This window comes from Plecotus auritus (genome assembly GCF_963455305.1).
Source record: "Plecotus auritus genome assembly, chromosome: 5".
NCBI lineage: Eukaryota > Metazoa > Chordata > Mammalia > Chiroptera > Vespertilionidae > Plecotus > Plecotus auritus.
This window is the reverse complement of record NC_137776.1, coordinates 64,142,074-64,155,388: the sequence shown is the minus strand read 5'-3', so window position 1 is coordinate 64,155,388 and position 13,315 is coordinate 64,142,074. Positions and strand designations below refer to the sequence as shown.

The 13,315-nt window shown below is 44.1% G+C and overlaps 1 protein-coding gene across 1 annotated transcript; it reads right to left on the bottom strand.

Moving 5' to 3' along the window:
* Nucleotides 1-5,859: 5,859 nt before the first annotated feature.
* RPRM (reprimo, TP53 dependent G2 arrest mediator homolog) lies at nt 5,860-7,624 on the bottom strand. The gene has a single exon (XM_080668162.1). The coding sequence runs from the start codon at nt 7,104-7,106 to the stop codon at nt 6,777-6,779; it is 330 nt and encodes a 109-aa protein (XP_080524288.1). The 5' UTR covers nt 7,107-7,624; the 3' UTR covers nt 5,860-6,776.
* Between the last annotated feature and the right edge of the window lie 5,691 nt (nt 7,625-13,315).

Below are 13,315 nucleotides of genomic sequence, written 5' to 3'. Positions count from 1 at the left end.
ACATAAATAAATAAAAAAAATGGCTGCTGCCACGGAGCAAGCAAAAGGCTTGGCTCCGCTCCAGGCTACAAAGTTTCAATTGTAGAAGATAAATAAACCCCAGATACCAGGGCCTCCGCTTGGGTCGCCAGGGGGTGTGGCCGGCCTGCAAACCACCATAGGCCCCTCGCCCTGGCCACCCCACTCCCCAAGGGAACCCCCACCCTGATCCGGGACACCCTTCAGGGCAAACCAGCTGGCCCCCACCCGTGCACCAGGCCTCTATCCTATCTAATAAAAGAGTAATATGCAGATTGACCATCACTCCAACACACAAGATGGCTGCCCCCATGTGGTCAAATATCCTGCCCCCATGTGGACACAAGATGGCCAGCAGGGGAGGGCAGTTGGGAGGGACCCGGCCTGCAAGGGAGGGAAGTTGTGGGTGATCAGGCCAGTAGGGGAGGGCAGTTGGGAGGGACCAGGCCAGCAGGGAAGGGCAGTTAGGGGCAATCGGGCCAGCAGGGGAGCAGTTAGGCATTGATCAGGCTGGCAGGGGAGTGGTTAGGGGGTGATCAGGAAGGCAGGCAGGTGAGCAGTTGGGAGCCAGCAGTCCTGGATTGTGAGAGGGATGTCTGACTGCCCGTTTAGGCCCGATCCCAGTGGGATCGGGCCTAAACGGGCAGTCAGACATCCCTCGAGGGGTCCCAAATTGGAGAGGGTGCAGGCTGGGCTGAGAAACACCTCCTCCCCTGTGCATGAATTTCATGCACCGGGCCTCTAGTAAAATAATAATATGCAAATTGACTGTCACTCCAACACACAAGATGGCTGCCCCCATGTGGTCAAAGATGACTGCCCCCTTGTGGACACAAGATGGCCACCACAAGATGGCCAGCAGGGGAGGGCAGTTGGGAGGGACCTGGTCTGCAAGGGAGGGCAGTTGAGGGCAATCAAGCCTGCAAGTGAGGGCAGTTGGGGGTGACCAGGGTTCAGGGGCAGGCAGTTAGGGGCAAACAGGCTGGCAGGGGAGCAGTTAGGCATCAATCAGGCTGGCAGGGGAGCAGTTAGGCATCAATCAGGCTGGCAGGGGAGTGGTTAGGAGGTGATCAGGCTGGCAGGCAGAAGCAGTTAGGGGCAAACAGAAAGGCAGGCAGTTGGGAGCCAGCAGCCCTGGATTGTGAGAGGGATGTCCGACTGCCCGTTTAGGCCCGATCCTACCTGATCCCTGTAAACCGGCGGTAGGACATCCCTCAAGGGGTCCCAGATTGGAGAGGGTGCAGGCTGGGCTGAGGGACACCCTTCACCCCGTGCACAAATTTCGTGCACCGGGCCTCTAGTATATTATAATGTACCATGTACACATGGGTGCTTAACAAGCACTATTTGTTTGAATTATGAGTTTAGAAAATATTGCTATCTAATGGAAACCAGTTTAAAATGGGGCAGGGCAGAGTTTTGTTGCAACATTATCTTAGATGGTTTGACTTTTATGTATTGATCACTCTGCCTACATTTACACACTCAACAATATTTCAGCAAGCACCCAGCTACATATATTTAGAAAAGGATACTATGTACCTATCATCCCTTGAAAACATACATAAATAATCAAGTAAGTGAAAATTTGCTTTCTTTATTCTCACTTAGTATATATTGTTATTTGGGTTAAAAGCACGCCACTGTTTGCAAGCTTGCTAAGGATTATTTTAAAATGCATCTAGCTATCCTTACAATAGTCCCTGTAGAGGGTCCCTCTGAAATATTTTGCATTTCTCAAATATAAATAATACATTCAGACTATTTTGTTATCACTGTAAATGATTTATGACTTGCTGATAATATCATCTACTTTATTTTCCCTCTAAACTATACTTTCCACGAATTTTAAAATCTCAGTTGATGCTATAAATATAATCCTGGACTTTCAAACATGTGACGTGTTTAAAACAATACAAATGTATCTGGAAAGGAGGACAGAGTAAGATTGGCCATGGAAGCAATTAACCATTGAGCATGTAAATTCAGACACTAGGAAACAGTCACCACTGGTGGAGGTGACTGTAACATATCCCATTGGAGCTACTGTGCACATATCTAAGTGGGATTTGGCAGGTAGATAACAGATTTATTGGGGGATTGCTGTAGACTTGCTGCTTCAACAGGCTTTCAAATTGGGTTTGAGTATTAGAGAACAAACTGAACCCTGAAATCCTTTCCTGGCATTGCAACCCCTCCCCCACAAAGTGACAAGTATAATGAGCCAGGGCTAAGGAAGGCGTGGGAACAGCTGCTGTGCGCTGTTGCAGAAGCTCAAAGGGGAACATGCTTGAGGGGAGAAAAACTGGCTGTTACTTAGTTTTGAAATACACACGAAGTTTAATAAACAACGGCGTATGTTTGTCCGAATGTGTGTACACCTATGGGAACCACTTGCTCTGGAGTGCGCTGGGTTCTGCTTTCGTTGCTTCGTCCAGTGAGAACACAGAGATCTGGAATATTGAAGGCATAGCCTTAGATGATGTGTCATCTGTCAGCTGAGAAAATGCTGTTTACCTAGGCCTGGCTAGGTGTCTGAAATATTGCTATTATAAACAGCGTACATATCCTGAGTCAAGGAGCATTTGACTTTTGGGGGGTGGAATTTTCTACCGGGAGGACCAAGATTGGAACGATAAAATATGTTTTTTAACTTACCTATTGAAGGGATCTAAAAAACATGTTAAGATACAAGGAAATATGAAACAAAGGAATTCAGTAGAATCTCAGAATTGAAATGTTTTATAATCCATCGTCCTCATTTTAGGGAGGAGGCTACTCAGGTACTTAGATACCAGAACCAATCGTTCTTACGCTATGGTCAGTGTGCCTTTCCCTCCCTCACTCAGAATTAGTGCAGGGACACTCGGTAACAGGGCTGACCCAGGATCCAATGAGAGACCAGGTGGCTTGGAAATCAGAAACCAGGCGCAGGGACCATCCACCCGGAGCTGGAGCCGGTGTGATCTTGGACTTAACACAGTCGTGTGGCCTTTGTGCTTAGATTTCCCTCAAGCAGTCTTCACTGTGTCCAGTGCTCAAATTCTTGATACATCTTTTAGAGAGTGGAAGGATTCATAACACCAGTCTTGAGAAAAATACCACTTATCAGCAATTAGCTAAGCTACTTATATGGAGGCCACCCAATTAGGCTCCGAGGCATCAGTGGCTGTCTGCACAGCCTGTGAGGGTTACAACCCTCTTAATCCACTTGCTGTGTCCCTTGAAAACCTCTCCCTGCTTCTGATCCATTTCCAGACAGTTTCAGGAAGTATCAGATACCTCCCCATGGGCCATGTCATATACAGCAAGCTTTTATAGGAAGCCATCTCTCTCTCTCTCTCTCTCTGTTGGGGCTTCCCACCAATCACTGACCCAATGGTGGACTTAAGTAAGGGATGATAAAAACCTGCCGGTTTGCATCTATTCTTCCCAATTCCCAGTTTCTTAAAGCTGGCATTGTTTTTCTTATGTGAAACCCCGAGAGTGACGTTTAAAACTCACTTTCCTTGTAGCACATCTGTGGGGAAGGACTGACACTCCATAAACTCTGAACAGGATTTAAAAGTTTCATTTAATGCATTTGTTAGGATCAGGGAAAACGAGAGCCAAAAGCAGAGAGAGACAGGGAGTGGTATGGGGCCTCAGAAAGTGGTTGCTGTGTGGCCGCAGGGAATAGGGAGTGTAAAAAGCTTCTTGTACACAATGCCTCATCTATAAAAACCAGAGCCACTTGGCATCTCTCTAAGTAACAAATGGACCTAGAAGCTGTAGAGAAGAGTTGTTGGCAGGAAATGGTCCCCAGAGCTATAATATTTTCAGACTCTGTGCATTTCCCTATAATGCATGGATCACAGAGCTCAGTTCACGTATCTTTGCTACCTCAGGACTAAATGTTGCAGGTTCTGGTTTGTCAGACAACCACACTTTCTCCGAGTAGGAGAATTAATATGCTTTGTTGGAATAAAAAGAAACGGAATTTTGCTTTTTGAGGTGCAGCGGAGAGGAAAGCGGTGTGAAGAAGTATTTAGAGGAACAAGGATGGAGGAGATGGTAGTGACAGAAGCAGAGATAGCAGCAGTAGAGAAGAGAGTATAGGGAACTTGGGCAGGTTCTCTCTCAACTTTTAAGACTTCGGTTTTAAATAGAAATCTCTGTTTTCTAGAAACAAGTAATGACTGACCTGTAGGTGTGAAACCTTTCTTGTGTCTGAAACTTGCTATACACACGTACTTCCCACACAGCAGAGTCCAACGCAAGATTCCTAGCTGATTGGTTTTTATCCCAAAATGGATTTCCACACAACACTGAATTCACTGGTGGGCTAATAAATCTGTGGGGGAAAGGGGTCCTCAGCAGATTTTGCAGCCACGGAAACACTCCAAGTTTCATGTAAATGCCAGGTTAGTCCCAGAGTGCACTGGCTGTTCTGCTGTGTTTCTCCCTTTGAAACGTGGAGGCAGCAGGTTAACTGGGTGCCACAGAGACTACTCACAAAATACAAAGTCTCCATTTCCTGTCCTAAACATCTGCAAAAGCATACTGCCCTCCACGACTCGCCCTTGACTCCATGTTGACCCTGCTCCTCTCCCCAGATTCCTCTCCCAAAACAAACAAGCGAACACAAAAAGCAAGCCACCCCTTACCTGCTGAAGACAATAGACAAAACATCGAAATCCTTTTCAAGCCTGATACTATTTAGCACTCAAAAAATTATTCTAGGTCATAATTCCTGGCAAGATTTACTCTGAGAATGAAGTAGACACTTAATAGTGGGCAGGATGTTAAAGGACATTCGAACCTCTTGATCCCAACCCTCTGAGTCACTGACGCTGTTTACATGAGTTGTGCTTCCTCCCAAGTGAAAGGGGCACTGGATTGTTATTAAATTTTTTCGTCTTGTATCTGCTACTGTGAAGTCTGTAATTGCTATCGCATAGAAGAGAATCCTAACCCGGGCATAAAAATAAACTGCTCAAAACCTCTTGCCAAGTTTAAGCTTGAAGCTATTGTATCCTTTGGGTGATTTTCACATTCACGGTTTCTCTATTTTCCAAAACTGTTCAATTTCTGAGCCCTACCTGTGCCCAAGACCATCTGTAGCTCCACTTTGGCCCCACTTTCTCAGCTTGGGCTGTGATCCTCATCTCTGACATTCAGAACCTGGCTAACCCCCCTTGGACTGTTCTGCCTGGCCTGGGCCTGATTACTCTAAATTCAAGAGCAGAAGGGGGTCTCTTTTTAAATCTCATCCTTTCTCTAGAAAACATTTAATTTGGCAAAGACAATGCATCCCATGTTTTTGTAACAATGGCTTACTCCAGGGAGAATTAACGGCACTATGTACTTTTCAGCAGCTACTTTTCCTCGCATTTCAATAATTTATTTATTTATTTATTTATTTATTTTTTGAGCAGCATCCTGATGCCTTCTTGATGATATTGGTTGCTCAGGGGGAAAGACGCCCTCCCTGAAGGCTGGCCAAGCCCTCTCTTCCTTTCATTAGCAGAGTAACCCTGTGTACCCACAGCCCGAGCCTGCAGGGAAGTGTAATGTTCCCACTGGGCTCTCCTGTCCTCTCTCCTGGCTGAAGAGCTGAGTCTAAATGAAATATAAAATATTAACTGTCCGAGGATACAAAGGATGCTGCCTCCTGTGCCTGAGGTTTGGCCGCGTCTCACTGGCCTCAGGCCTCTCTGTCTCGTCCCCACCTCGTGCCTCGGTGGGAACCACAAGTGGAATCACAGCTCTCCGAAGCGAATTCCCTGGACCGGCAACCAGACTCCTTGCCCCATTCCCTTCTGCAGGGAGCGCACAATGACCACCAAGAGGCCAGAAAGAAACACTTAAATATTGCATTTATTAAGGAAATTTTAAACACGAAAAAAAAAAAAGAGTCAAAACGGTGTCACGAATGTCAAGAGCACTTTTGTGGCATAAATCGTGCAGTCACGAGCTACATACAGAGTTCTACTTCGGGTCTTTGCCGGGGGGCCAGATGGGGCGCCAGCCCCCCTCTCCAAAGACCCAGTTGTGAATGAAATAAAAGAAACAACTCACCCCATTCACATTCGCAGGCTCCCCCTCCCCCACCCTTTTCCCCCACGATGACAAAACTCTTAACTCCCGGTCAGGCAAACAGGTCACAAGGGCAGAAAAAGAGTTATAAAATATTTATATTCAAGCGCGCGCACACACACACACACACACACACACACAAATTAAAACGGCACGTTGCAATCAAGCAAAGGTATTTATCGCCTCTCCCGCCAGGGCTGGGAGGAAAGGCAGAGAATGGGCCCAAATCCGGACACGGATTTGTGTCCCCATTAGTTTTGTTACGTGGCGTATGCACGGGTCACTTTCCAGGCCATCGGGCATTCGGTGCTGTTGGGTCTCTCCCCTGCCCGCCCTCTCCACCTGCCCCCAGAGCGTGGCCCACCTGCGGGTGGAGAAGAGCCGTTGCCCCGTCGGTTTTCCCGCACCCCAAGCTAGCAGCAGCTTCCAAAGTTTGCGCTGTAATCTCCTTCTTCTTGCCACTTGCTGCTCAGTCTAGAGGCGCTCTCCTCCTACAGCCAGGCACGGGGACTTTCAAAGAGCGAGCGAGAAACAGGTCGCTTCATCCCGAAAGGCAGAAGTCGAGAGAAATAATTGACTCCGACAGGTTTGCTTCGCCCAGTTTCGGACGGTCAGGGGGCGCGGCCGGGCTGGCGAGGTGGGGAGGTGTGGGGCGGCCGCCGCGGGGGCCGGAGGTCTGGTCAGTAGGGCCCCACGACCACCGCCTCCACCTCCTTAGACGGTCTCCGGTCTTTCACCAGGAAGTTGATCATGCCCTCGGACTTGATGAGGAGGTTGCAGCCGAGGAAGAAGATGCCGAAGACCACGGTGAGCGAGAGCACGCACATGACGGCGATCTGCACCACGCGCATGATGTACAGGCTGCGCTCGTCGGGGCCGCCCTCGGCGAAGCCGTCGTCGGTCACCACGGACGCCTGGGTGCAGCAGCGCATCGCGCGCTCCAGCGCCTCGCTGCTGTTGGCCAAGAACAGGCCGGCCACATCCGTCTGGTTGCCCAGCACGGGATTCATCGCCGGGGTGGGAGGGCGCCTGGGAGGCGCGGGTCCGAGGGGTGGGAAGGCGGTGGCGCGAGAGGAACAGGTGCCGAGCGGAGCACTCACTTGCAGACTTGAGCGCCCTGGAGCTTCTCGCTCTCTCCTACCCAAGTCCCCGCCGGTGAGAGTTTCCCAGGAGCCTTTCTGACTTGCGCCGCAGCCTGGCTGGTCTGCGCCGTCTGCTGCTGCCGGGCGGTGCTCGTTCCCCGCGCTCGCTCGACTGGGGGCTGTAGGAACTTGGCGAGGCTGGGCCGGGGAGGGACGTGGGAGGTGCGGGCGCGACTGCGGCTGGGCCGCTGCTCTGAGTAAACAGCGGCCCCTTCCGGCCGCATTGCGGCGCTGCGTCCGCTGTGGTTGGGCGGTGGTGAGGGAAAGATGCGAACCTCCTGGTCTTGCTTTTCTTGCTTCGCCTCTTTTCCAGTTCCAAAGGCTAGGCAGAGGTCGTTGTACTTTTCTGGCTTGATGGATGATTAAAGAGTTTCGGGTTGGGGGATGGTTGAGATCAGCTGAAAGTTTCCGAAGAACTGGGTCACACCAGCTCTGCGCGTTCTTCGCCTCCCGCCCCTCTCACCTCTGAGCGATGGAAAGTGGCGAGGAATCCCAGGTGCCAGATGGTGGTTGCGAATGCCTGAGTCTGACAGCCTCACCTGAGAGCCTGGGAAGGATTTCTAGTGGAGTGGGGTTGACCTGTGTGTCGTTTTTAAAAAGCATTGATTTTAGGAAGAAAGAAAAGAAGGGAGAGAGGGAAGGAGGAAAAGAAGAAAGAAAAGGTGGGAGGAAGGAAAAAAGAGAGGGAGAAAAGAAGCTATTAGAAAACAGAGTAAAGCGGGTTTTATTCTGATTTTTAGGACAAAGGAAAGGGGTTTATGGGAAGGAGGTGTTGTTCTTCGGTGGCGTTTGTGTGAAGGTATTTGCCAGGCGCAAGGGTCAAGGCTCTGGTAAGGGAGGGGAAGGTGGACCGAGTGGCCAGCCACTCTTGTAATCTTAATTGCAGATGAATTTTAGGATGTGTTTCTAATGTTTTTCTCTGTTTGCAGTAAATCAGTTGTTTAAGGGAATTGCTCATTACATCCATCACCTAGAATACTGGCCAACTGCTGGAAACCCTCCCTATTTTCCATAACCTGATGTATTTCACCTTAGTCATTTAAAACAAAACTACAGATGTTTTAGGGGTCTGAGTGAAGATTCAACTCATAATTTTGCTGTCAGTTGCAGTGAAATGTTATAAACCTGTCAGATTATTTCTTAAACTCTAGATGTTTTTTAAAATCTTTTTTCTACCGTCCTTCCTCTTACTCTCCCCCACCCCAACCCCACTTCAACTGTTTTCTTTCAGCTGGAAACCTCGAAGCATAGTCCAAACTTTTGATAGAATACATCTACTAACTTTCTATTATAACATAGTAGTGTTATGGTCACCAAAGGAGGAACGCACGAGGTCAAATGTGGTAAAGAATTATGAACTTATTAGATCATCTGGAGACCAGATGGGCTGTGCCCCAAAATGGTACCAGCTCCCAGGGATAGGGAGTCAGGGATTTTAAAGGACTCTAGGTGGTTTTTTTCCAAGGGGAATTCTCTGGGCCCGTCTGGTCTGGCTCCTGCACAAGTCTGGAGGGGAAAGTTAATGGTCTTAGCAGATGGAATGTGGTCTAAGCGAAAGGGAATGTCGGTTGTGAAGTGGTCTAAAGGTTAGTTTCCCAGGGGAGGGGGGATATCGATTGGATTATTTGATCAGACCTAACAAGTAGCTGTTACATTTTCAACTCTATTCTCAATTCCATTCTATATGCTCGTTAAACCTTCTAATTTTTGTTTCCCCAAACATCATTTATTCCATTCAGAGGTTTCCTTAAATGTTTTTGTACTATTTTGTGGCCATGATAAAACTCTTTAGTTAAGAGTTTTCAATTTTTGATTGTATATTAGCTTCAATAAGTTTAGTTCCTTCTAGATAGCATTTTGTTTTTCCTTTTGGGAGGATGTTTAGTATCTCGAGACCTATGCTGCTGGGCCTTGTCTGCAATTCACCTGGTTTATTGCTCTAGTTTCCCATGTTTATATTAGCCTTAAAGAATGCTCCACTCCCAATAATTTCTTTTTTCTAATTATTAATTGATTAGAAAAAAACTTACTTAGAATTCACTATACAATCAGTCTATCTTAGTTAATATGGGTGACACGTAAGAACAATAAAACAGTCCTAGCTACTTTGGCTCAGTGGACAGAGCATCAGCCTTTGGACTGAAGGGTCATGGGTTTGATTCTGGTCAAGAGCATGTACCTCGGTTGCAGGCTCCATCCCCAGCCCTGGTTAGGGGCTTGTGCAGGAGGCCAACAATCCATGTGTCTCTCTCACATTGATGTTTCTCTCTCTCAGTCTCTCCCCTTCCCTTCCACTCTCTCTAAGTCAATGGGAAAATATCCTTTGGTTAGGGTTAACACAAAACAATAAAACATATGTATAAAAATTACAGACGACTTTCAGACAATATGAAGCAATATTAAAATGAATGACAGAGGCAAGTAGTAGGAATTTAGAAAAGCAAAAGGTAGAGAATAGAGATCAACTACCAGGAATAATAATTTGCACAGGATTTTGTGTTTAGTAGAAGTTGGGTTTTGATAAATATATAGAGAGAATAGCCCCTTCTTTATGTGACAAAAACAAATACAGTTATAGTACATTTGTAAGGTCCAGCATAGTACACTTGAGGTATAAACAATTCCTAAAAATTTTAATTTCCTCATTATCAGAATTTGAGTGTATTTGTTGATATTGACAGTATTACTGTTTTGGCAAGCAGTGTTAAAATGATTAAATCTTGGAGTCCAGTGAACATTTTATAATGTCAAAACTCTAGATTTGGGGAGCATAATCTTAAAGGAAGTAAAGTAACGTTGCGTCTTTATTTCTTTCAGCTTTAACTAACCAGTCAGGAAATTGTGAATGTGCTATTCCCTTGAGATAGTTCCGATTTGGGGGAATGTGGTTTTGTTTCCTTTATCGTCTCCCAATGCCCCTCTGCCCCCGCAGTTTTGTTGAATAAGGTTGCTTGGAGCATTGAGATGGAAATTAAACCTACGGTAGTACAAAATTACATTTACCTCTCACTCATTACAACACCTAAGGGAATCTGGGCTGCTACAGCTTCTCTAAAGAAACCTTTATTTATTTTTCCTTTTTGAGTGGACATTTTCCTCTCACCTTTACAACTGTTATATTCACCTGCTTCCTAAGGAAAGTGCTAGAGATGTGGAAAAGAATCCTTTAAGAAATGTCAATTTCTAGAATAATAGCCGGTGATGTGGAAGGGGTGACATAATGATAATTTACTTTAAATGAAAGGCTTTGACACACAGGACTCACTGTTATATTTAACTAGGGACCTCTCCTACTTCATTGTAAAGAAGGCTTGACTTTCAGAACATTAAATGCTCAGCATTTCACAATAAACATGTTACACAGGAAAGAAACACTTATCTGTTCTTTCCAGGAAATATCTATGACATATAATAAATACATTCTACCAAGATATTCCAGGCTGGTATTGATGGGCATCTATAAACAGTAGTCACTGGGTCTATCATTTAAATAGTCTTGATATACGACCAGAGGCTTTCAATGTTAAAACCTTTTTATTCTTGGTTCTTTCTTTGCATGTATTTTGAAAATATTCAATAGACATTTAAGAAAAGAGAATATCAGACATAGAAAGGATATTTACTACTTTGAGGGAAGCTTTTTTTTTAAAAAAAAATAAGCTACATTATATTACACAATGTAAGTATGATTAAGACTAAGCACTCTTATTCTTTCATAGAATTAGACTCAGGCCCTGCCGGTGTGAGGTCATGGTTTGATTCCTGGTCAGCTGATCAATGATTCTCTCTCATCATTGGTGTTTCTCTCTCTCCCTCTCCCTCCCTCTCTGAAATCAATAACAATATATATATTTTTAAAAGTAAACTCAGCATCTGGAACACACACACACACACACACACACACACACACACACACAGCCAGAAAAAAAGCAAAATAGGTTATTGAACTACCAAAAGAGATACCATGCACTTCAAATATGTAAATTCATATATTTTTACCCTTAGATAGACCCCTCAAAATCTCTCTCTAACCTGTGTACTTCTACTTTTTACATAGTTTTAACTTTCTTCTTTATCTGTTTTTCATGGTGACAGGATATCAGTAGCAACATGTGGGTTGGAGAGAAGAAAATGGTGAGAGGTAGGTGCTTTACTACCACAAGGAGCACCTCCAGAAGGGAAAGCAAATTAAATGACATACACAGATTTTCTAAAAGTGTGCTATATTAGTTTGGAGATAGTTAATAAAGAGACAAACAGTTTTAGATGATTAAGAGTCTAACAACACATGTAAAGTCATGGACTTTGAATCCTACTGTCTTCACTTACTAGCTACACGATCTTGGAAAAGTTCCATCACCCTCAGGTATCTCATTTACTTACCTGTGAAATGGGAATGATGTTTCACAGGATATTGAAAGGACTGATTTGCTCTCTGAAAATAACTTAAGAGTAGTGTCTAGTAGCACATAGCAAGGTCTCAAGCAAAAGTATCTTTCTGCAGCTCCTAAGGGGGCATCGATATGTATAAATTATTAAAATAAATAAAGGTTACATTTTGTTTAATATTTCCTTTTAAGAAGGCTGGAAAGTGAGTGACACATTTTAGAAAGATTTCCATATGAAGTGATTGACTTTGTTAGGTAAAGAATTCTAAGTGTGTGTTCGAATCAGAATCCAGGTGAATTGCTTGTAGGAATGTAAAAGGGTGCACCCTCTGTGGAAAATGGTATGACTGTTCCTCAAAAAATTAAAAATAGAATTACTACATGATCCAACAATTCTATTTCAATGTATATACCCTCAAAAAGTGAAAGCAGGCACTTGAACAGGTATTTGTACACCAAAGTTCATAGCAGTGGTATTCACAATAGCCAAAATGTGGAAACAACCCAAAAACCCATCAGTGGATAAAGGAATAAACAAATTGTGGTATACACATGCACGCAGCCTTAAAAGCAGTGGAATTCTGATACATACTCAACATGGATTAGTGCATGGGTAGGGTCCCTAGTGGCTGCTGGCTTCCTCCGTATCGCGCCACCGCCTGGTGGTCAGCACACATCATTGTGAGCAATCGAACTCCCAGTAGGTCGAACTCCGGAGGGGATACTTTGCATATCAGGCTTTTATATATATAGATATCTAGAATAAGCAAATTAAAAAGACAAGAGTAGAATAGTTCTCAGAGACTAGGAGGAGAAGATAATGGGGAAGATGAAAAAGTGTGATGGCTGCACAACAATGTAAATGTACTTATTGCCACTGACTTAGATACTTCAAAATGTTAAAATGGTAAATTTTATGTTATAGATACGTTACCACAATAAAAATCCTAAATATTTAAATTAGACTGAACATAAATATTAGATATAAATTTCTGACATTCAGAGAACTTAGAAAATAACACCTAAAAGTCATTTATCTCCTCAGAGTTCAAATATAATCACCCTTAGTAATTAAGAATATTTTCATCCCTTCTTTTCCTATGCTTATTTTAGCTTAGTCTTGACCATGCAGTAATACAATTTATATCTTACCATTCCTCCTTAACCTTGTCTTTTCTCATGACATAAAAAATGTATTATATGTAGACTTTTAATGAGTATATAGCACTTTATTATGTGATCATACCATCATTTACTAAGCAATTGCCCTATAGCTGACCAGTTATGCTGCTCTCAAATATTGCTACTGAATCAATTACACACAAAGAACATTTTTGCTCAAAAATGTTTTCTATATGTAGATTACATAGATAAGATAAATTTACAAAATTGCAATTTTAGGTAGAACAATATTATTTTTTTAAAAAGCAATACAGCCAAATTGTAATAAAGGTTTGTACCAATTTTCATTGCCATTTGGAAAGCATACAAATATCCATTTTATCACACTCTCTGGGGTGTTTTCAACATGGGCTACATTTTAGAATGAGCTTTTACATTTTTTTATAATCAAATCAAACCCATAAGGATTAAATCAGAACCCTAGTGTGTATTTAAAAAAAAATTCCCAAGTAATGTAGTAGACAAGCCATGTTTGAAAACCACTGCTTAGAATAATCTCTTCAAGCT

Excerpts from the sequence above, each read along its gene's own strand:
- RPRM (XM_080668162.1), bottom strand. The coding sequence starts at position 7,106 with ATGAATCCCGTGCTGGGCAACCAGACGGATGTGGCCGGCCTGTTCTTG.